The 24,383-nt window shown below is 50.7% G+C and overlaps 1 protein-coding gene across 1 annotated transcript; it reads left to right on the top strand.

Annotated features, from left to right (window-relative positions):
- The first annotated feature begins 3,783 nt into the window (after positions 1–3,783).
- C10H3orf70 (chromosome 10 C3orf70 homolog) lies at positions 3,784–24,271 on the top strand. The gene is made up of 2 exons (XM_036389121.2): positions 3,784–4,101; positions 21,206–24,271. Exons 1-2 carry the CDS (start codon positions 3,924–3,926, stop codon positions 21,757–21,759), a joined length of 732 nt encoding a protein of 243 aa, XP_036245014.1. The 5' UTR covers positions 3,784–3,923; the 3' UTR covers positions 21,760–24,271.
- The last annotated feature ends 112 nt before the right edge of the window (positions 24,272–24,383 follow it).

Genomic DNA, 24,383 nt, shown 5'->3' on the forward strand with positions numbered 1-24,383 from the left:
CTTCTATCCTGGGGCCAAAATGCTTCTCATCACCTGCAGCACCTGTGTGCTGGTGCCTTTGATGGGTCTGTTTCCCTTATCAGGAACTGCTGAGGACAGAGGTTGTTCACACCAGTAATGTCTCTCCTGACAGAAGTTCATTTGTAAATTCGCATCGACCAAAGCAGCCCAGCATCGATCGTTCTGTCTGCCTGACGTCCCCACGAGCAGCGGTGACACTGCTGCCGCCGCGAGGTCGCATTGCCAGCTCCGGCAGGGCGGGGGCAGGGCTGGGAGCCCCGGCCTCTGGCCTGCTCCGCTCCGGCAGGGCACAGCACACCCAAGGGCAACCGCAGCTCCTTGGCCCTCAGCCCTGCAGGGCAGCCCGATCCAAAGCCCTTGGTGCCTGCTGACAAGCAGCCCAAGCAGCAGCCACCAGCCTGTTCTGTGCTTCTTTGGTGAATTGTAACAGCCTTGCACAGTCCCCATCAGCTCAAATGTGCAGTGATGACAGAAATATACCCATGAGGGAAATGTTTCTTTATTTAACAGGAGAGAACACAGCCCCATGCAGAGGAGACCTTGATAATCACTTGGTACAGGATTAGTTTTCTCTCCTCCCCAATAGGAGAATATCTATTAAAAAGGTTTTCCAGGTAAAACCATCCCTACTGGTGAGGAATGTCCCCAGCTCTGCACACTTGCTGCATGTCTGACTATTCCAAGCTATCCATGAGCCGAGGTTATACAGTTCTCTGGCATGGTGAGGCTTTGGTGACACACAATGTGAGCTGGCTCCAGTCCATCCTTAATCCTTGGGCCCTGCTTTTGCTTTCATGTGGTGTCTGGCTGCATGTCTGTGCTTTCTGCACAGCAGGATGCTTGCTTTCAATCTGAGGAGATTCGGTGTCAGCCCTGCAAGTACCCGTGGCCTCTCTCATGCAGCTGCAGGATTGTTGGATATCTTTAATTAAGTCAGTGAACTCTGCCAGTGCAGCAGATGCCTCCATTAACTGCTCAGCCACAGGCATTGTGCAAAACAGTAGTGAATGGGAGTGCACCAAAGGGGAGGATTGCCTTAGCTTTGATCAGAGTCCCCTGCAGCACTGGCCCTTCAAAGGGAGGCAGAGAGCTCCCTGCCTGAGGCTGCTCAGGAGTGCAATCCTGCAGCACATGCCCAAATTGGATGGGGCACTTGGGTCTTGCCAGAAACACCTACCCCTCTCTTTCTGTAACCCACACTTGACCTTCCTTCTTTATTTCTTTTGAACAGAAAGTGATCTGACAGCCCAGGCTGGTTTGAGAGCAATTCTGGAGGTGAGACAGTGCTGGAGAGGAAGGATTTCATGCCAGCAGGTAGAAGTGCCAGTTCTCCTTGGGCCAGGGTTCTCTTGGGAGCTGAGCTGCATCCCTCGTCTGCTGCTGGCAGGCTCCAGGGAACAGGGGGACATCAGGACAGTGTCAAAGAAACACCTGGATGTGCAATCAGTTTCTCCTCTGCTTCCAAACAGCTGAGCAAGGTCCTAAATGTTTGTAGATTTCAGTGGGATTTCTGCAAAACAAAGGCAGATAAGCCTCCAGGAGTGTAAGAATACTCTCTTTCCAGTGTAATTTAAAATGTAATTTAAAATTCATTTAAATTGAGACATTTAAAATGTACAGGGCTGTGAAGGTCTCCCACTCCTAGTGACCAGTGCCAAGGTTCAAAGCTTGGCACTGGTCACTAGGCTCAAAACCCCTGCTCAGTGCAACTGGGCAGCCATCTCCTCCCAGATAGGCTGAGTTTAATGGTGTAGCCATCCCAGATCTGAGAAGGTGAGGGCACAGCTGGGACACAGTCATGTGGCGCTGAGGAGGGGAGCATGGATGAGCAGGAAGGGCCAGCAGCACTGCAGAGACCAGGTCTGCACTGCAAGTCAGGCATCACAGTCAGAGCTGGTTCAAAGCCTCAGTGCAACTCTGTGCTCTGCAGTTATGACCCATATCCCTTGGTCTGACACATAAAGTGTGGAGCTGATCACAGCCAGACAACAACTTGCCTGTTCTTAAACCTTTCTTATTGGCAAGAAGCAATTGGTCCTCTCAGCACACCCTCAGGAGAGTGTACAGGATGGGGACACCTCTGGGATCTATCCAAGGACAGATGCCATATGAACTGTCTGGGAATATTCTGGAGAACAGAGAAAAATAAGTATGTTTTGACTATTTCTGACATAGAGCTATTGGGTATTGTACAAAGATAAGAGACTATGGAAATGACCGTTTGGTTTCTGTTCTAACAGAAAGCTGACTTCAACTCCCAGTGCTGAACAGAGCAGCAATAAAACTGCAACTTTCTTTCAGACATAGCAGGGAAACAAGTCCACCACCACACTTAGGAAACAAATGATGTAGCCAAGGCTCAAGATAAATCCAAACTTGAATTTTGGCCTAAAGATGTAATTATTGGAAATTAACAATACACTTTCATATGTTTATTAACCATAATTATATCTACTGATTATTTTACAAAATGAAAGACAAATTTTATCAGGTTTTTTTAAAATCACTGTGTGCTTAGAAATTAGATTAAGTTCTGAATTAGATTAAGTAGCATGATGAAAAAAAAACAACTAAAACCTGCCTGTGCTGTGGGCCACGTGTGCAAGCAGCTCAGTGTTCTGTTCCATTGGCTCTGGCACTGCAGGGGTGATCTGTGTCCACCTGTCTCAGACTTGCAAAGAGCTGCACGCTCGGAGCGCCCCAGATCGCTGCTTGTAATCGGGGCTGCTTGCCTGCTGCCCACACTCCCCGGAGGCTGCTGTGCAGTGCCAGAGTGCCCGGATCCCATTTATCAATCCGCTGGTGTCTGGACAGGAGTTCCACATGGCCGCGGGAGTGCTCGGGGCAGCCTGGCAGCCGGCCCACAGCCCCGCTGGGAGCCGGGCTTACTCTCCCGGGGCTGGTGGCCGCTCCTGCCCGTGCGCTCCGGCCGCTGCGAGCGCCTTGGGAAAGCAGGGAAATCTCACAGCGGCCCTCAGCTGCCGGCAGCGCCCTCGGGCACCGTCCCGGGCTCAGCCCGCTGCGCAGAGCAGCCCGCGGGTCACCCTCCCACCCAGCGAGGGGACAGAGCTACGAGGGGACAGCCATCGAGGGGTACGGCCATGAGGGGCACAGCCATGAGGGGCACGGCCATGAGGGGCACGGCCATGAGGGGTACGGCCATGAGGGGCACAGCCATCGAGGGACACAGCCATGAGGTGTACGGCCATGAAGGGCACGGATATGAGGGGACAGCCATCGAGGGGCACGGCCATGAGGGGCACGGCCATGAGGGGCACAGCCATGAGGGGTACGGCCATGAGGGGCACAGCCATCGAGGGGCACAGCCATGAGGGGTACGGCCATGAAGGGCACGGATATGAGGGGACAGCCATCGAGGGGTACGGCCATGAGGGACACAGCCGTGAGGTGTACGGCCATGAAGGGCACAGATATGAGGGGACAGCCATCGAGGGGTACGGCCATGAGGGGCACGGCCATGAGGGGCACAGCTAGGAGGGGTACGGCCATGAGGGGCACAGCCATCGAGGGGCACAGCCATGAGGGGTACGGCCATCGCGGGACACAGCTAAGAGGGGCCACGGTCACCGCAGGGCATGGTCATCGAGGGACAGAGCCATCGGAAGGTATGGCGATCGGGGGACAGCGCCACCGGGTGCTGCAGCCATCGGGGTACCGCGGGCGGTGCTGAGGAACCGGGGCGGGGCAGGGCGGGGCGAGGCGGGCGGCCGGGCCCTGCCCGCGGCGCTGCCCCCGCGGCGCTGGGCGGGCGGGCGGTCCCCGCTGCGGCTCGGCGCCTTCTCCTCCTCCTTCTCCTCCTCCTCGTCCTCAACCTCCTCCTCCTCCTTCTCCTCCTCCTCTGGCCGCTGCGGCGCGGGGGCTGCGGGCGGAGCGGCGGCGCCATGAGCGGGGCGGCGGCGGCGGCGAAGAGCGAGAAGCTGGACGAGGCTCAGGCGCTCGCCCGCAGCTGCGCGGGCAGACCCGACTTCCAGCCCTGCGACGGGCTCTCGCTCTGCGCCACCCACAGCCACGGCCGCTGCTTCCGCCTGCACTGGTGCTGCCACCTGGGATGGTGCCACTGTGAGTGAGGGGGCGAGGGAGCGGGCGGGGGGTGCGCGATCCCGGCCGTCCCGAATGCCCTGTCGGTCCCCGCGCACTGCTTCACCGCCCGTCCCGTTCTGTCCGTCCCGTCCCGTGGCCAGGAGCAGCCCGCTCCCGGAGCTGTCCGTGCCCAGGCGGCCCCAGTGGGACCCTGACCTCGGGTGCTGCTTCCGTAGGAGCGACAGCGGCGATGCCCGGAGAGTTCTCTCGGGGCCTGGAGTCCCAGTGCCCCTCTCCCCCTGAGCCGGCCGGAGGGTGGGCTGTGGCACCACTGTCCTTCATTCTCGGTGCTAATGGTTTTCTTTTTACAAGCGTAAACCCCTTTGAGCAGAGAGGTAACTGCTTTAGGCTATATATAGCAGATAGCTTCAAAATCCAGTATTGAGCCAACTCTGGTGAAAAGGCTCCCAACGACTTCAATATCAGTATTCAAGATCCTGATGTATCTAATCATGGAGGCTGAGATTGAACTGTGGATGTCCAAACATAATTTGATGAATAATTAATCACGTAGAGGCCTTGAACAGCAGGCTTTCCCAGCAGCGTGTTGATGCGAGGTCAGGAGATGGTGATGGAGAATTGTACTTGGGTCGTGTTGTGTTCTGGAGATCTTAAAGCTTGGATGGTCAAGGTTAACACTGGACCCTTATGTGAGGGTTACTCAGTGCTGCTGAAGGTGTCCCTTGGACTCCTGATATCCCATTCTGGTTTTAAATCCATTGCCATCTCTCCTTGCAATTTAGTCACCTTCACGGATTCCCCTTCACACAGACTTTTTGCAAATTTTGTTTCACAGGGAAAGGGGGCTGCCCCAAAAGCTAGCTTTTGTTTGGCAAACTTCTATATCAATTAAATATGCATTTCAGGAATTTTGCTTTGATTTGGGATTCTTTTGAAAGCAGTTCAGGACAAAAGGTTTTCTTCTGTTTGTGCCCTGAGTACTGTGTGGCACAGCTGACTGTGTGAGAAGGTGCCATAGCCACCTGTTGCACAGGGACAGGGACACTGGTGTTTCATCAGTAACACAAAGGTTATGACATAGATTCTTCCCAACATTTCCCTGGCCTCAGTTATTTGTGGCCACCATCAAGATATAAAAGATTATGAGTGCTCTGGATCAGAGCTCAAAGTGGTGCTTATAAACTGGAGATGTCACCCAAAATCATCTGGGAATGATGATTTTGGGATGGGGAAGTCAAACGTGGAACTAGGAACACCCAGAGAAGCGATTGCAGAGAGGAATCTGGGGATTAGGATGGATCACAAACTGCCTGTGCCTCAGCAGCAGGAGGGCTGTGTGGCAGAAAAGCCAAACCCAGAACACCAGCCTTCGCTTTGGGATGCATTACCAGGAGCATGGCAAGTGTGCAATTTAATTAGTCTCTTCAGCTCAGTGATGAGGAAACCAGACTTTGAGTGTTGCACTTTATAGAGCTGTAGGAGAACTGGGGAGGAGATCACAGAGATCAGCTTAGAAAAATATGCTTTACAAGGGGGTGCAAAAGAAAGGGTTGTTTGGGCTGTAAAAGATTGAGGGAGGGAGAAAGGAAGGGCTGATGAGTTTTGCAAAGTGTAAGGTGGCCTTGCAGAGCAGTTGTGTTCGAGTCCTCCTCTGCGCAGAGGTGGCAGATAACCAGGTGTCTCTTACCTGTGACCAGGAGAGTTCAGGTTTGGATATGGGAAAATATCATAACTAGAAAGAGAAACGCATCAGGGGAACAGAGTACTCGAGAAGGTGAAGAGTCACGGTCCTTCAGGGAAGGCTTAGACTGGTGTCTCTTTGGCATTACATGGAGCTGCTTCCCTCTTGGAAAGACCACTTGAGATCCCATCCAGCCCTTTGCTCTGTCTGGCAATTATAAGATTTAAAAGTTGTTATAGCATTTGCAAGAAGTACAGACCTCCTTCTCAATTCCTCCTTTATGGCTAAGGAAAAGTTGAGGTAGTTTTGCCTCAAGAAACCAGGATTTTAAATGGAGGATTTTAAAGAAAGTCACACACTTCACTGTCTTGTTTAATCTTCTGAAAGCCATGGTGAAGCGCGCTCCCTTCTTGCCCCTCATTTCCTAATGCAAATTTCAGAGCTAAGGATCTCTTTGTATCCTGTTCCTGTGGAATTAGTTGAGTTGGACTTAAAAGGGGTAAGAATGAGGTCTATAATGGGAAATTGTATAGAGGTCAGAGATGTAATTAAACAGTATTGGGAGTTACCTTGCATAAACGCAGTGCTGTAATACTGACTTGGGAATCCTCAGAGGGTTCTTGAAAGTGCTTTTCTGTGACTCTTAAGAGCTGTATTGGGGAACAGGAAACTCTACATCAATTAAAAGGGCCATTGAAGTATTATTTTCCATCAGTGGCCAAGGTCCTCGAGAATGTCAACTCAGTTAAAGTGCACTTACACTGAGAAATTACAAAAACTCACCATGCCATGATGAGTAGATTGTCTCCTCATGTGTATTCAGGATCGCATCTGCTTACTTCAGTGACAGGAGCAATTTAGCGTTGCAGAGCCACTTGGCTATGGAAGGAATAATTGAGAAAGGACCCAGCCTGAATTCCCAAAGCCCTTGTGGTTGGCATGCTCGGAAGTGAGCAGTACTGGAGGCGCTCTCTTTACTGCCGATGTTTCTCTGTCCGTAAAATGGCAATAATAGCTGCCAGGGAGATCAGAGACTGACTGGTGTATCCAAACAGCTCTGAGAGCCTCAGCTGCCCTGGGTGCCTGTATGACTTGTGTGTCTAAGCCTGGAGTTCATTTTAGGTCCTTTTCAGTCTGTTCTGGGCTTGGTGAGGAGCAGATTTCCCAGTGTGGTGTTTCTCTAATGCGCTCCCGTGCGTGGGGAGCTCTGAACCCAGGTACAGCCTCCATAAGAGGTGCATGAAAAACGTGCAGGATGGGTGTGCCTGGGGGGGCTGGGATGGGAGGGTGCTGGGGTGCCTTGGGTGTCATTGGAGCTGCTGGGCTCTGCCCAGGGGTGCAGGGACACCTCATCCCTGCTGCTGTACTGTCCTCAACACCCCTCCCCTGGGTGCTGCCAGGTGGCTGTGCTGACTCCAGTCTCCATGTGGAAGCAGGATGAGGGCTCAAGCCTCAGAGTCCTTTTCCCAGCAGGGAAGAAGGTGTTGGCCCAGGAGGTGTTTTTTACCTCAGCCCCTGTGTTTGACCCACTACACATTTCTCCTGCTTGCTCTATGTGCTGCACGCATTCCCTTTGCCAGGGTGGCAGCCCTCTGTTCACCTTCCTCCCCTCTGACAGCCTTGGGAGGTTTTGTTTATTAGATGCAAGCTGAGAGCCTTAAATTACTCTGATCTACTTTTTTCAGAGCCAGAGAAAACATGCCAGAGGCAGGTCTGCAGCAAGGTGCCTGCCTCCCTTTCCTCACCTCGGGATTTCCACTGCAGCTGTGATTTGCACTGGTGCTGGCTGTGAGGCTGCTGGCTCTGAGCTGGTACCTGCTTATGTCAAAAAGGATCAGATCCTCAGGGTTACATCTGTCCTGACCTGACAGCAGGACTTTGACTTTTGCTAATTTTACTTCCTAAGAATTAACTGTGAGAGAAGGCACCATGCTTGATACAATTAAGAGCATTCTCTTGCAACTGGGTTCATTTGTAATCTGAATATCTTGCATTCTGTTAACCACCCTGCAAACCCCTCGGTACATTATGCTGCAATTATCAATAATACATGATGAATCGTGGTTCCACAGCAGTTGCATCAATAGACAGTAATTGTGCCACCTTGTATTAGCCTTTCTATGCTTTTTCCCCCCCTGATTCAGCATCAAAAGAGCAAGCTTTTAGCTCCTTAAAGCCTCTTGCATATCTTATATTGAAAAGTAAATGCAGCAAATAAATTTCAGTACCACCACTTTTACAGGTTCAGCTGTTTAGAACCTTTACAAGAAAACAAACCAAGCATGGGGAAAGTGTGAAATCTCCATTGGGGGGCGAGGAAGGGAACATATTGCTAGGCTCAGGCAAGGAACAAGATCGTGGTGGCAGGAAAGGTTTTTAAAAATGCACCTGCTCCCCCTCCCTTGCAGTTTGCTGGGTGGTGGATAGCACTTGCAGGTGTGCCTTGGATTAGTTTCCCACTCCCTGGTGTGCATCACAAATTATGGCACTGCTCAGCTGGAGTCTGCAGCCAGACCTGGCAGGTTCTGCATGAGGTCAGGCAGGCCTGGCAAGAGATCCAAGGAAATGTCATTTTTCAGCTAAGAGGAGAAAATGGGTTTGTGTGATGGGTGGCATGCTACAAAGGGCATGTTTGTTGGGTAGTTTTGGGGAGAAGGGCTTCTCTAAATTTGGTCAGGCTAGCAATATTCTGGGAATGTAGAACCAGAGTACATTTACATTTTGTTGTTCACCTGAACAGGCAGCCCAGGGTTTCTCTTGGCTCTCAGAGCTCCATTGCTTCCTCTCAGTGTCTGAGGGCACCCAGCAGAGGCACAGTCCCTGTGACTGGGGTCTCATCAGTCCCAGCTGTGTGCTGGCCAGGGGAGGGGGCTGTCCCTTATCCATTGCCCACAGCTGCAGCCAGGGAATGAGCCAAATCAGCACAGTCACTGCACCTGGGTGTGCTCTGAGCTGATACTGCTCCTCACATTCTCCTCTGCTTGAATCACTAGTGCCTTTCTTTTATAACATTTTGAAATGAAGGCATTTGTTGTCTGTCGCACAAAGCTGGTGAAAGTTCTCTGTCAAGGCCATCCTTGATTAAACCTCTTCCAGGGAGCTGATGTGGTGTGTGTCCATGGCAGCTCCTGCCTGCTCTCTGGCAGGTGCACACCTGGCCCAGATGCAGGCATTTTCCCCTGCCACACAGTGATGTGGGCAGCATTTCAGGATCTCTGTGCACACCAGCAGCATTTCCAAGGTGTCTCTGCCCCTCTCCAGCGACAGAAGCCATCAGCAGGGGCTCTGACAATCTCCCAAGCCCATGTAATTATTCAGACCCCAGTCTGCCTGTGGGAATTGTGAGGAGGGAATCAGTGAGGGAGCCCTGCTTTGCTGTGACAGAGCTGGTAAGTGAGCTGAGATGGTATGGGGAGGAATTCAGGTGCATCCTGATAGGGCTTGGGGGTCTAAAGAGGAGCTGTGCCCGCCTGCAGCCAGTGTCTGTCGATCCCTGCGTGTTAGAGGAGCAGCCACAGCCCTGGGGTGCTCTGCAGCACAGCATGCACTGTACATCTCCAAAAGCCTTGCTCTTATTCCAGTGGGTTTTCCTCATGTTGGCTTTTGGTGGCTGTAAAACTCGTTTCCACACCCAGGAGGGAGCAGAAGGGCAGCAGTGTTCTGTGTGTCCCTGAGTGCAGATGGTGATGTGCGCTGGAAGCAGCCAGCCTGGCAGTGGGGAGGGCAACTTGAATTTCCAGCAGTTCTGTTCCACAGGGCAAAACTACATCCTGATGACCAATTTGTTGGATAAACAGGGAAAGGGACTTGTAAAATGCTTATGTCTGAAATTCTGTGTATTTCGAGGAGCTCATACATTTTTCTTCATGGAAAACTCTTGTTTAAAGTGTAATGGAGTAGTGGGGCTAGGAGCAGTAGGGCTGGGAATTCCCAGAAAACACAGCTTGGTCTAGAGGGAGAATGACACAAATCCTGGGACAAATAGGCATTTTTAATTTACTTCTGCTGTGAAAAGGATTTGAACATTCATCCTGTTAAGTCCATGTATGACGGGATGTTTGTGCACAGAGCAAGGCATTATGCTGAGTGCCAGGCAGGAGCTGCAGAAAGGTGGATGTTGCAGCTCGTAATGGGAAAAGACTTTTAATGAGGATTTGTTGCCTGTGGCTGTGCAAGATCTTCTCTTCACCTGTATTTTGAAGAGCTATGATATTCCAGCTTCGTTTCACTAAGCTGTACACAACCAAGGAAAGAACGTCAGCTTAATATATTCTGATATTCTGAAGTGTTACTCTAAGGGAAAACACTGCCAGTTTTTATGGGTGCACCATTCCAGACCTGGATGGGATTTTGTTCCTCAGGTTTTAGTTATGATCTGGAAATCACAGTATGAATGTACCCTTGATAAGAGAACTCACATGTGTTGATTCCTTGTACCCTGTGGGAATGTCAGCACCTCTGGAAGAACCTGCTGCCATTCATTTTGAATCCTTACTATAATGTTTAGAGACATGCCTGTTCTGTCATTATTAACAAAGGTGCAGATATCACTTAACAGAATTAGACCACTGGAAAATCTCTGAATTCAGGCTACTTTCTTAATGTGTCTCATAGGACTAACTCTTGTACAGCTCATGAGAGATTGAACAGAAATCACCTGTACTTCTTTCTCCAAAAGTCAAAGAAAAAGGGACCTGTGTACCAAAACACTTCCTGCCAGCCAAAATCTCTTTGTCATGCATGACTATGAGGCTGTTTTGTAATCTGTCTGTCCACCTGAGAGGCATAATTCACAAAGAATTTTATCTGCTTGCCCCAAATTCAATGATTTGCTGGTAAGAGCCTCTGAGAGTGGCAGATAACTGACACCCTTCCTCTGTAGCTGCTTGAAGGGTTAAGTGCTGATTTTGAGAAACCTGAAAGGACAAGGCTGGGGATGTTTCCTACCAGAGCAAGTTCTTCTGAAGAAAAAGTTCATTAATCTTGTCTCTCTTCAGCTGGTGGGGTTGTCTGTGAATGCAGGGTGTCCTCAACCCTGCATGGTGAGGGCTGGGCCCGTGCTTCTGCTGGTGAGAGGCTGCTGGCACTTTTGTCACTGCAGAGGAACAGGCTAAAGATAAAACCTGCATGGAGCACTGTGCCTGTGGCGAGCATGTGGCTTCCTTCCTGGACTCTGCAGGTGAGGGAATCTGTTTGCCAGCCTGGTCTGTGAGCCTGCTTAATGCCAGTGCCCAATGCAAAAGTGCCTGCTGTCACATCCTTCCCCTTGTGGCTCTTGATGGATGTTTCATGGGTCTTAACTGGCAGCCTGTGGTCATAGCCTTGCATTGTCCCATGAGACTGAGTCACAAGATTGTCCTGGCTGTGACTTCCATCCTGCAGGTCTGCAGAGCTCACACTGCTCAGCTCTGCTGGAAGCACTGAAGGGGCCTCTCAGGTGCTTGGCACAGGACCTCCAATTTCCTGGCAGCACCTGTGTGCTCATCAGGAACACGTTTTGTCACCGCTCGTGTTGCTGCACCAGTAGAGCCGGCCTTGTAGAGCAGGGGCATCTTGGGGTGTTCTTATGTAATGGCTCTCGATTTAACAGTGCTGCTGTACACTTCATGACTCACTGCCAGCCTTGGTAACTTATTTCTGCACACTGGTGAGGCTCTACTAGGAATTTGTGTTTCTGTAAAGGATAAAAAACAAAATGCTTTACTCACAAACAGTGTAAGATGTTCCCAAACTCCCGAGAGCTGTGACAGTGTGGGCTTAGCTGCTGATGGATGGCACAGGCTTATACTAATGCAAAAGCTGGTTGACAGTAGATTGGATTCCAGGTAGAGCATCTCTCTCTCTGCATATAAAGTGACCCTGGTTTAATGTGTTGTGGTTTTCCTTCCAGCACCTCTATGAATTTATCTGCCCACAAGATACAGAGTATGTTTTCATAATGGCTTTGATTCTTCCACTAATCAATTTTTATGTAGTGACTGATCACAGAACTCAAGAAGTGCAGTTTGTGCCATTTGGAGATGTTTTTGCCAATAGTTGAGCATATTCACATAGAGGGAAGTCAAAAACCTACTGGGAAAGTGAAAACCGATTGCTTGGCAACTGGGTCTTGTTTTTAACATAGCCATACTTTAATTTAGGCCATGTAACAGTTGGAATTTATATGTAACCTACGTTGTAAAACAATTTCAGCAAGAGGCATGCATTTGTATTCTTGTTCTCACTGGTGGCTGCGGAGCTCGAGAGCCCACACGTCTGCTCTCGAAGCTGCTTGTTTGGCTGTGTGCTTGCACCCAGCCCTGAAATGACTCCCTGCTGTGCCAGGCTCTGTGTGCCAGGCTCTGTCTGTCCCTCTCCCTGCCACACATCACGCTGGTGCTCACCTGTAACTGTTGCAGGCAGGGTGCTTGGCTGCTCCTTGCTGTGTAGCTGCCTGGTTGGATTTCAGTGCTTTCCCGAGCCTGAGCCCCACTCCAAGTGTTTGCACTCCCTCACTCACTCCCTCCTTCCCCTGGTCCCTGGTGAAAGGTTGTGGCAGCATCAGGTGTGCCAGGGTGGGCTGACCAGCTCTTGCAGCCTTCCTGCAGTCCACCAGCATTAGCCCAGCTGTGGGCAGGGCAGGTGGAAGGAGACACTCACCTTTTGCCTTGTTTTTCCTCCCTGTGCTACTAGACCTTGATCTGCTGGCACAGGAGCCATTCTGCAGCTGGTCCTGTGGGATCTTGCCTCTCTGGATGTGAAGCTGGGGGCAATGCTCTCATCTCTGCCAGCACTGGCTCACAGCAGAGAGCTGTTTGTGCTCCCAGCTGTGCTGTCCAGGTGCTCCAAGTCACTTGCATGCAGTGGCACTGTGTGACACAATGGCTCAATGTGATATCCACCTGCTTCACCTCCAGTGCTGGTACTTGGGCTTCTATGTATTGATGCAGAGCATTGCTGGATCCCATACCCCTCCAAGGGGAGCACTGGTGCCCATACTTGCACTCCTCAGCTCCAGGTGGTGATGTGTTTTGTGCACAAGCAGGGAGAGCAGTCATTTAAAACCCCCAGAAATGGGTTCTCTAGAGGCTTGTGACAGAAATAGCTTGGTTTGAATGGCATGTGAATGGAGATGTGTGTGAGGCACCAGGAACAGCGCAGGGTTAACAGAGTGTGTTGGGAATAAGGACCCTGCTCCCAGCACTGGAGCTGGAGAACGTGGGGTTGTCCATCCTGAGGGCACCTGCTCCCACACAGCAACTGCACAGATGATGTGTCAGCAGATCCTGGGCTCTGGCCACAGGGAGGGATCAGCACAGGTTCAGCACATCCCATGGGCCATTGTTTCTCAGGAAAACATTGTGGCTACAGAGATGTGTCTGTTCCAAGCTGTGAGTCCCAGCCTCCTGCCCCAGCTGTCCCCTGTGGGTGCAGAGCGCAGGTCTTTAGAGAGGGCTTTTCCTTCAAGGACATGGTGAGCTGTTGTGCTTTTTTAAGAATTCCCAAGAAAGCGTTCCATCGTATGCAGAGGCTCAGGGTGCCCCCTGCAGCACATACCACACACCTGAAGACAGCTGGATCTTGTGTCTCCAGTCCCTTTGATTTCCAGGCAATGCCATGGACTTCTGGGTAGTTTGACATGGAGCTGTGCTTATGGTGCTTTGGTTCCCTGTCAGTACACTGACTGGCTGCATGGAAACCATGGGCTGCTGAAGCTTGAGCAGATGGTGCTCAGGGATGGGGTTGTAGAATAAATATTTAGCACTAAGCCATTTTTTGCTATTTTCTCTACTGAATTTTAAAAATATCTAGTGTAACTTGGGGGATAAAATTTCTCAGGGGAATGTGTAAGAAGTGGCTGTTCTGGCCTTTGGGGGTGGGTTTGGAAGGGATGTTGGAAGATGAAAATCCTTGGATTCAGAGCTTGGGTAGTGTTGCCCAGCTGCTGTGCTGGCAGAGGTAACCAGGGCTGTGCCACATTTTCCATGCCTGAGTTTCTGTGTTTCTGGAACCCAGCATGGAGCTGGGGTTAGTAGCACCTGTGGTATGGGTGACATTCTCCAGCTACTGAAAGGAAAGAGCTCCTCCAGAACACACACGTGGTGTGTGCTGCTGCTCACTGCCTCGTTGGGCGCTGGTATTCTGTTCCCTTAGAATGGTTAGTGAGCAAATACGGCCCCTTTAAGAGGGTTTATGGCTGCATCTCTCAAGCCTTCAGGGTTGCTTTTTCTTTAAGTCCAGTAAATCCATGTAAGCAATGAGAGTAAAGAGCAGGGATGATGGAGGAAGCTCCAGGGTCTGTTTGCATTTAAGCGTTACCTGCTCTTAAGCTGATGTGCACAGAAACTCCTCAAAGGCTTAGACAGCTCACAGCATCTACTGTCATGATCCTTTTTGTATTTAAAACAGATCAAGACAAAAGGGCATTAAAATACAAATTTGATGAGGAAAAACTTCCTGATTTTTCCCCGTCTCTGCTGATTTCCTGTGAAAAGCGTTGAGTCAGGGGCTGGCACAGCTGTCTGGCTGTACAGCAGGGAGGGAACACCTCCACAGGAGAGAGCTGGCAGCTGTATGGAATTGCTCCTAGGCAGCCACTGCCAAAACATTGCTGGGCTGGTTCTTCCCTGTGCTTGGATGGGGTCTGGAATGGGATGGATTAATTAGTGCTCAGACGGAGGTGCTTCTGTGAGAAGGAGCTGTTTGCAGTGATACATTTCTGTTAGGGCAGAACCTGCCAGCCCTTCCTGCTGCACTTCCAGCCTGCTCTGGTCCTGGTGTGTGGCTGCTTCTTCTGTTGTTCCTTTGCTGAGTTGATTTGTGCCCTTGGAGTCTCTTCTCTGATCCCTTACTGGGCCTTCTATTTCTGCCAGAATTCCTGCAGGTATGCGGAATGTTCTGTTTGCATTCCCCCCACTAGAAATTTGTTTGAGCAATCTCAGTGCTTTTTCAAAGTTGTTTGGACAAAGTGCAAGGCAGAAATATCACTTGCACTGAGGTGCTGCATATCTTTACAAGGCTTCTTCAAGGTGGACAATCATTTCAGTTATGCCTTATTATAACCTTATTATAATGGCCCAGTTCAGCTCTACTTGAGCCTGTCAATCTGGCAGTGCCTCAGTGTCCTGAAATGTTTTCCATTTCCTCTGGTGGCTCATTCCACATCTTTTGTTCACCATGCAGCCCATGAGGATTTGCTGGATATGACATGATGTCTATTCCATACATCACAAAGAAGTGCAGACTGGGTGAGCAATGAAGTTCTTCACCATGTGCCATCTGTAAATGTGCTCTGGATTTCTCCTTCCATTTGTTCTCACCCCTCTGGAAAAGTTACAACTGTACTCTAAGTATGGTTTGGAGTTGTGATAGTCCTTGACAAGTATTTATGGTTAGGGCAAGCTTTGTTTGCAAGAGTTTGTGGTTCCAAGCTGTGCATGTAACTGGAGAGAGAAGGAGGAGAGGCAGAGCAGTTATTCTGTCCACTGTTCAGCTGGAGGGCCATGACCCCAGGTGGGTACTCAGCCTAACATCCCACTTCCCGATGGAATTCCACTCTGCTGGGCACTTGGCAACAAACAGGTGTGAAGGGCACCTCCAGCAGGCTGAGGATGCTGAGTGCCCTTCATAAACCTGTCCAGGATGTGCAGGGAGCTTTGCCTTAGGCTGGGAAGGAGGAAACCCTCCCTTGCTCCAAGGTTCTGCTGTGCCAGCCTGTGAATCCTAACTAGTTCCTTCCCATGCCCTCTGGCTGGGTTGGCAAACCTGTGCCATCCACTGCCCTGGGGGGCCCTGGAAGCCCAGCTGGGTGTGACAACTTCTGCACTGTCCTGGGGCCACTGTGCCAGCACTGGCAGCAGGGCACCACTCCCACTCAGAGCTGTCACCACCTGCCAGAGAGCTGCACATCCACCTGGTGCTTCCCCAGAGCCAGACTTGGCTCTCCTGCCCCACCCAGGAGATGTGGAACAAATGCTGCTGGAAGAGCACTCGGTTGCTCTCTGTCTCTTGTGTGAGCAAAGCCAGTGCTCGAGCAGCTCATCTCCAAGGTTTCCAGACCCAGAACAGCTGTGCAGGGAGCTCTCCTTGGAATAATGCAGATCCCCTCCAAGGCAGTGCTGTCTCCTGTCACACATGCATTATGAATGCTTCCTTTGCCTTCAGTCCTTCAGAGCTGTGTGGTATTTTAATTAGAGGGTTTTATGTTCTTCATAGTGGGACCAATTCCCCTCCTGTGTGAGCTGGATTTTTTGGCAGAGTCACGAGAGGCAATAGCAAAGTCTGGCACAGCTTTGGAGTGAGAATCCCATTGGACTTCCCAAGGGGGGATTACTGGTGCTGTTACACAGGTGTATGTTCAGGGAGCACCAAGTCACCAGTATCTGGGGTGCAGCTCTCTGCTGGTGCACAGGACACATTCCTCCACACCCTCACTGGGGGCCCGTGCAGCCATGGACTGTGCCTGGGGTCACAGCTCCAGCCCCTCTGGAGCATCCACCACAGCCAAAGGCACAGAGATTCCCCTGGGATCAGAGCCAGCTCACCTCTGCCTGGGACTTCCACAAGTACTCAGCCCACACAGGAGCAGCTCTTAACCTGAGCCAGGTCATGTTCAATAGCTGCCAAGTACCAGGTCTTTGTTAACCTTGCTGATTTTTGGAGATAGATGAGCTGGCAGATGGGAGGCTGTAGAAATATTTGTTCCAGCAGCTGCAGGGGGAAGAATACATATGAAAAAAAGCTTTTATCTTTCAGTTAATAGATGTCTAAATGCCTTGCATGTGAACAAATATCCATGGTATGTATTGCTGACTTAGACTCGTAAAATCCACAGCTCTCTCTTACCATTTTCTGAAGTGCAGTGTGATTCATGGTGTTAGTTATTAGGACTAAGTCCTTTTGAGAGGGTAAGATTTGAGAATTTGTTCTAGGAAAACCTCCCTCCTGAAAGCTGGACTTTTTTTTTTTTCAAATATGTCAAGCACATTAATGAGTGTTAGAGGTAAACCAGAATGCTGGGATGGACGGAAGTGGAAAAGAAAATTTTCCAGCCACACCTCTGCTTATTTCATGGTTAAGTTATTTCATATTAGCCACAGAAATTGCTGCTGTTTTGTGTCTCTTTGGTGAAGATGCATGCCGACTGCCCAGTTAGCAAAAAATCAGAGAGAAATGACCTCGTGGCTTGTTTCTCAAAGCTTGATTTGGGGTTGTGGAAGCAGGAGGCTCTATAATACAGCTTCCAGTCAATCAGTCACATAGTTCTGCTTATTAGTGCCATGAACATAAAAAATTTTCCAAGTTGCACGAGTTTGCTGGAGATGTGCAGGTGATGGTAGAGCTCCCTGCTTTGCTGGATCCTGCCTTAGCCTGCTGGCAGTCTCACTGGAGGCATGGATCCAAGGCTTTGGGGAACAGCATCCATCCAATCTGGCAATAGAAATCCTATTTCTGTGCACAGAGCAACAGGGAGATGAGCACTGGCCAGCACTCACTTCTTGGACATAGTTGAATAGTTGTTCTGCAGTTGAGTGTTGGCTGTAGCATGTGCCAGGTCCCTGAGGATTTGGTTTTTGTGCTGGCACAAGGGCGAGCTGAAGAAACGGAGAAACAATTGTCCCTTTCTTGTTGTGCACAGGCTGCTGTCACTTTGAGGGGTCAGACAGAAGAGCAGTGTTGGTGGGGGATAATGCCCTGAGCACAGAGCAAGCTCAGGAGGACAAATAGTTAAGTGTAGCCTACAGACCTGTTTCTGGGGTCTCTCGTTTTACCATCTCACCTGTCAGCCAGTGGCTGTCATGGACATCCAAGACTTACCATGGCAGTCATTCTGGCAGAGCCTGCTTTCACACTTTTTCCTGGAGGGGAGCAGGTTCTTGTTTCCCCTGAGCCCTTTTGCCACGGTGGAGGAAGTGCAGAGCCAGAACTGTGACACCTCTTCACAGCAGCTCCTAAAGTGCACAAGAACTTCCCAAACTTCTGCAAATGCAGCACATTTCTTTTCACAGGATTTGGAGTTTGATTTTTAGACGTGTTTGACACGAGCAGTATTTTTCCTTCACCACCTTCCACATGGGCAGTGGTGGGGAAGTGACCCAGGAAACAACTTCAGATGTGGTGTCTTGTGTGGCATCTGAATTTGTGCAGAACACTGTCATTTACAGGAGTGTTCATCAGCACAGTGCAGTCACAGAGTTCTTCAACTGACTTGGAATAAATAGGCAATAAGTTCTGAGCTAGTGTATTAGATGGGATGGAGCAGAATAGGTGCTCAAAGTACTGTTTTATCACAGACTGTTGCCAGCTGTTCAGAGTCAGCAAAAATATTGCTGTTGATTTCCACAAGTATTTGATCAGATTGAGATGGATTGTAAGAGAACCTGGGGACTTGTGCTTCTAGGGGCATTTCTAGTGAAAAAAACTGGCAATCCTTCAAGGTGCAGGGGTGGGGGGCAATCTTATTTCTAATTTCTGCATTTATTTTTCATAGGCTGCATCCTGGCTGATGAGTTTCCATGCATTATGTAGAGTGAGGGGTGGTAACAGAGGCTGTAAGCTCAGCATTGCCCACGATCCAGTCTGACAGTCCCAGTTCTGAGCACCTGGTCATGTTTTGAAACAAGTTTAATCTGTTAAAAATTCCTCTAAAACCACCTAAGACTTGACAAACTTGTACCAGAATTCTAAAGAAATGTAGAAATCAGTTAAGGTAGAAAATTCTCTTTGCTGTGTGTTGGCTGGTTCCTGCTTTACCCTGGCAGAGCTTGTCCTTGGAACGTGAGGAACGTTTCAGCCCCTGTGAGGCCGCACAGACAGGCTCTGAAATCCTGTGCTCTTTGCTCCTGCTCTGGAATTAGTGCCAGCAGGGCAGTCCTGAGACATGCAGGGAGCTGCTGTGTGTGGCTGCAGTAGAGAAACAACCAGCTGAGCTCCCAGCAACTCCGTGGCTGACCTGGCCACCGCTCTTCTTCTTTTCCCAAAAGGGGAAAAACAAACACCAAAAAAGTCAAACTGAGGAGTCTGCTTTACCATTCCATGCCCATGCTGTAAGCTTCCTTGGCTTAAATACATTACTTTCTATTCCCAACATCCCTCAGCCTTCTGCCAGGACATGGTGACTGTTTTAAATGGAAAAACAGAGTCCTGTTGTACAGAGACCTTTTTTCTTCATCCTGGTAAAATCTTCACTGGACCCTTCCTTGGACTCTTCAAATAGAGGCAGCACAGAATTGAGTTGAAGAAATGTTTTTCACCAGTATCTGGTTGTATTTTATCATTGGTTGTCAAAGGAGCCCACACAGAAGCCCTCCAAATCAATGGATAAATAGAGCATTGTGGTTTCAGGCAAGGGCAGGCTGCACTTCAGTTTCCATGAGTTGAATTTATCAGACACTATCCCAGCCAGCAGCACAGTAATCATCAGCTGTGGGGCTTTGCAAGGGCAGTGGCATATTTAATGTTCACTAATTTCACAGAAGGATTTCTGGGAAGCAGCAGATGGCAGGAAGCCGTGGGCTGCTGCTGTGGCTGTGAGGGTGAGGAGCTTCCCAGGGAAGTTCTGTCCACAAGATTTGAGACACCTCTGAGGGGACCCCATTGCTCAGAGATGCCAGAACCAAGGATCTGTGCTGGAGGAGTGAGAGCTGTGCTCTGCCTGTGGCTGGAGCATGCAGCTGCTGGATGCCAACATTCATTCCTCTGAGTCACAGCAGGTTTAGGAGCTACACCATGGTGCAGAGATGGCAAGTGGAGAGGATGGCTTTGTGTTTTCTGTCACCCAGCCATAAGCAGACAGGGGAAAAGCTTGATTTCTTGTCACTGAGCTTCCCCGTGGCTCTGTCAGCAGTTACCATTGCACAGATCGTAGGGAGAAAACATTGGATGAGGTATTCGAGGGGAGCTGGTCAAAGCTGTTCACACACTTCCCTCTGCTGCCAGCTCTGTCTGCACTCTCCTCCCATGGCACACGGGTGGGCTTTTCCCTCGCCCTGCCTGGAGCCTCTCCCACGCTCCAGGAGCTCTTCCTTCGGTTCCGTGGCCTTTCAGCTGTACTCCCTATCCTTGGGCTACAGGGATTGGAAATCCCAGCCGACTTTCACATGACCCGTTTCCCTTGCAGCAGCACTGCGGGGTGGGAAGGGCCTTCCCGGTGCTCGAGGTTGCCGGGGACGGCCCGGAGCTGGCAGAGCACAGGCTGTGCGTGGGCCCCGGAGCGCCGGCAGCACCCGCGGCTGCCGAGAGCCGACAGAGCTCCTCCGGGCCTGGGGGTGTTTCCCGGCCCCAGGGGCATCCTCTGCTGCGGAAAAACTTTGCAGGGAGAGCGAGCCCTGCCCTGGGGCTTACAGCAACCTGGTCTAGTAGGAGGTGTCCCTGCCCACGGCAGGGGGATGGGAACTCCGCGGTCTTTAAGGTCCTTCCCAAGGCGAGCCATTCTGCGATGTTCCAAAGGAATGGGTAATTCAGGGAGAAAGACTGCATCTGCCTGTGAGCTGGAAACACACCAGCACTCTGCCTTCCTTTCTGCCCCTCACCTGGAGAGCTCCAGGCACCCACACAGCCCCTCCATGCTTTGGTGCATTTGCTGCCTGTGCAAAGTAGGATCTGCAGCGCGTGCAGCAAAACTCTTCCGACAGCCCCACTATTCACAAGGCTTCTGAAAATTTGTGCTTTCCCAGTGGATGAGCCCCCGGGGAGACATGAATCTTTCAGAGCCTTCATGCAAATAAAATGCAGCATTTTACAGTCTTAGGCATAGCCTCGGGTTTCTCAGTTTTTCCTGACATAGTCCCAATTTTCTGCTCTCTTATTTATTTCTGTTAGTGAAGATGTTCAGTTCACACTTTGTTCTGCTCAATATAACCAACATAATCCTATTTTCTTACTACTTAACCAGATAATCAAGATGCCAAAAGCTTGGAAATTCCCTTATTTTCTGCCTTAATATTCTAATTGTGGTTATATATGAACTTCTGGTTTATAATATGGAAAAACACGATTTAGTCCCCAAAAACAAAGAACGTGGAGTCACGGACAAGGAGACTCACTGGAATAATAGGAACATAATAAAATTTTGATCATTGTAGCAAAGATGTAAGCTAGAACTTGCATGTTATGTTCAGTTGGGGGAAAAAAGCCTCTGAGAATCTTGTCCGTTTTCTTTCTCCTAGAAGGCAGGGTGGGCAGACTTGGCATCTTTCCCACTTCATGGCTATGGAGTTGTGCCCTGGAGTTAATTGTCCAGAGTTAGTCATGTCCTACAGCAGTCCTCGAGGCAGGGTAAGGGAGGGGAGCAGCACTGGGGTACAGGAGGTTGTGATTACCTGCAGCATTAGGTGTCAGAGGATCCATACCTGAGAGGCCACGAGAGAAGCAGCAGCTGCTGGTGGTGTCCAAGGGCGTCAACATCATCGCTTTTGTCCAACCTCAAAGACCTTTAAACGCCGCTCCTGTGTGTCCCCACAGGTAAATACGTCTACCAGCCCATGACCCCCGTGGAGCAGCTCCCCAGCACTGAGATCCCCGTCCGGCCCCGGGAGTCCCCCAACACCATCCAGATCTCGGTGTCGCTCACCGAGCACTTCCTCAAGTTCGCTCCCGCCTTCCAGCCGCCGCTGCCGCCCGAGGCGCCGCAATTCTGCACCATCGCCGACCTCTTCATTGACAACTACCGCGTCAAGTGCATCAACGGCAAGATGTGCTACGTGCAGCGCCAGCCGCCCGCCCCGCACAGGGCAAAGCCCGACGAGGGCTCCGTCCGCAACGCCTTAATCACAAAGGAGAGCAATACACCAAAACCAGAGCACTGCTCGTCCCCGTCCAGCTCTGAGGACTCTGGCATCAACGCGGTGGGGGTTCACTACATGGAGTCGTGTGACGAGGACACGGAGGGGGTGGCCGAGCTGAGCTCAGAGGAAGATTACAGCCCGGATAGCAGCTGGGAGCCGGACGAATGCCCGCTCCTGTCACCCTCGCAGTGCGAGATGGAAGTGATTGAGACTATAGAAACCACTGTGTGACCACACAAGTCGGCATCGGCTCAGTCCACTTCCTTCTCAGTAATGTTGCTTTTGTAGTATTTCTATTTTCTGTTTTTTCTGACAATCCCTTTTTTCCAGTGCACTTGATATTTCAGATTCCTGTCATGGGAGCGCGGTCACAGGACTTACACATGGTGAACTAGCAGCAGCCTGAGCAATTTTAACACGTTCTCAGCCTGATCAGCTCTCCCACGTCTGCACGTAAGGTAGTGACAAATCTTAAGACTTTTCTAGCAGAAATAGGCCCTTTTGTTGGTCTGGGTTACCCCACACACAACTTCTCACACGAGGACGTACCACTTGAGATGTTTCCACCTGTCAGGTTGTTGGCAGGGGTCCCTCAGAGCATGGGGGGTGCACGCCTGGAGCAGCAAACCAAGGTGCCCTTAGTCTTTCTCAAACAGCTACACGAGGCTCCTCCTCGTCCAGCCCCTTCCCTAGTGCTGGTGCAACCTTCTCCGAGGCTGTCGGTACCAAGCTTCCAGCAGGTTGGAATGGCAAGCTAGAGAATGCACAAAGTGCCTCCAACTTTTCTCCAGGCTATGCACCAAGCAGCTGCTGAGGTAGGCCAGGCTCTGAAATCTCCTGAGAAGGCAGGTCTTGCTCTGGAGGGGGATGAGTTACCTGAACCCACATGGTCCCTTTTCTCTGCCTGGGTCTTGGGAAGGGGGTCTGGCTTTTGCAGGCGGGCAGGAGGGGGAGCAGGCAGAGGTGGGGCATGGCCATCTAACCAATACCACACTGGACTGGGGAGTACCAGGACAGGCGAAGGAAGCGACTACCTCCGAACACCCGCCCTCGGCTCCGCCTCTGCCTCCTCCTGGGCTCTTTGGTGCCGGACACTCAGGACCAAATGGCCTCAGGGCCTGCATTTGCCTGAAGAATAACAAAGTTTAAACAAAAAGTATTTTACCAGCCACACCACTGTGTCGGCAGAGCTTGGGGACAGTGTGGAGATGCCCCTGGGAGGTGGCCCACGGTCTCAGTGGCATGTGAGCTTGTTAAAATAGAGCCTAAGGTCATCCTAGTGGAGAGAGGAGGCTTTGGCTCCAGCTCCATCACTCCCAGTCCAGGAGCAGGTTCAGAGCAGGGGTCCCTCACCCAGCTGGTAGTGGAGCTGTCTCACAGGAGGTTCAGTTTCAGCCCTGCTTGAAGGAAACAAAAATGTCACTCAGATTCCAGCCAGCTCCATGGAGCTGAAGCCAGTAACTCCTGTGTTCCTGCAGCGGTACTGCCGTTCTTTGTGTAGTTGCTGTTTGCGTTTCAGAAGTCCCTGGTGAATCCAAGGCTGTAAAAACGTGTACAGTTAGTGACTGATCCTAGATTATAGTCTGTGGTAGAGGGTGGCTCATCTCTCACTGTAATCCTGACAATGTATTCCCAATTTTATACACTTTGTAATCAGTATCTTTAGAAGACATTTAGGCAACAGTGTGTGTCTGTGCACATGCGCGTCTAGGAGTTTCCATGGGTGGATATAAAGTAATCCTGTACTTTTTAGACTAAGACTTTCAGACAAAAATAATAGGTTTTATAGTTTTGATGACTTACATAAAAATGTGCAATGCTTGTGAAATGAGGAACTTGGGCCATTGCATGAACAGATACATTCTCACAAGGCACCTGAAAGTACTCTGTTTTTCTGAGGGCATTTAACAAAGGCTGTAGTAAAACTAAATAGGATTTATTTTGTTTTTAAGGGCGGGGTTGTCTTTCTTGGCTAACTACAGTTTCTAACAACATTTTTGGTGTCTTTGGACCATTCAGACACGTTCCATAGGTAGAAGGAAACATTATGTATAAACCTACAGCATTTATTCATATTTAACCTTTCAATTGTAACCTGAGTGGAGAGCTGAATGAGCTCACTCTCATGCCTGGCCTCTGAGCTTTCCTCCCAGAAAGAGGAAGGCTCTTACTCCCCTGGGAATGGCTTCTCCTTCCTAGGCAGGAAGGGTGGGCTGGCGCAGCACGGCCTTTCCCGAGGGCAGGGAGCTCCACACCAGTTCTCCCTGGGGCACCAAGGGCAGGGAACGTGAGCAGGACGCCCCTGCCCAGCACAGCTCACCTTGTTTGCAGGCAAGCAGGAGCTGCAGCCCTGCCCAGGCACAGGCTGGGAGCACGGTGACCTCGGGGGGTGCTGGTGGCAGAGACTCCACAGGGGCCCACAGGGTCCCATCCCTATTCTTTCTTAACTGTAAGTAATTAGCAATACCCACAAGCTGTGAGTGTCTCCTACCCAGGATTTGTTCAGATGTCTTAAGCACAATAAGCTGCCTCTTCCTTCTGTTGTTCCTGGAAACGTCAGCGGCGCTCTGGGGAGTGCCGGGGCTGCTGGAGAGCGCTCGGGCAGGGCCCAGCCACGGGGATCTCCTGCTCCATCACACACCCGGCTCCTTCCTTTGCACAAACATGCCCTGGGCTGGCTGCTCCCCTTGCCAGGGAGAGGTGTGTGTATATTTCCTATTGAATAAAATACTGAACAACTGGCTTTCTGCTTGTCCTAACTGCCTGTGTGCTTTCCATGCTAGAGAGAAGCACTGCGGGACTTCCAGCTAAGGAAGGGCTGCTCACAGCTTCAGATGGCAGCCCCTGACACAGCC

This window comes from Molothrus ater, chromosome 10, assembly GCF_012460135.2.
Source record: "Molothrus ater isolate BHLD 08-10-18 breed brown headed cowbird chromosome 10, BPBGC_Mater_1.1, whole genome shotgun sequence".
NCBI lineage: Eukaryota > Metazoa > Chordata > Aves > Passeriformes > Icteridae > Molothrus > Molothrus ater.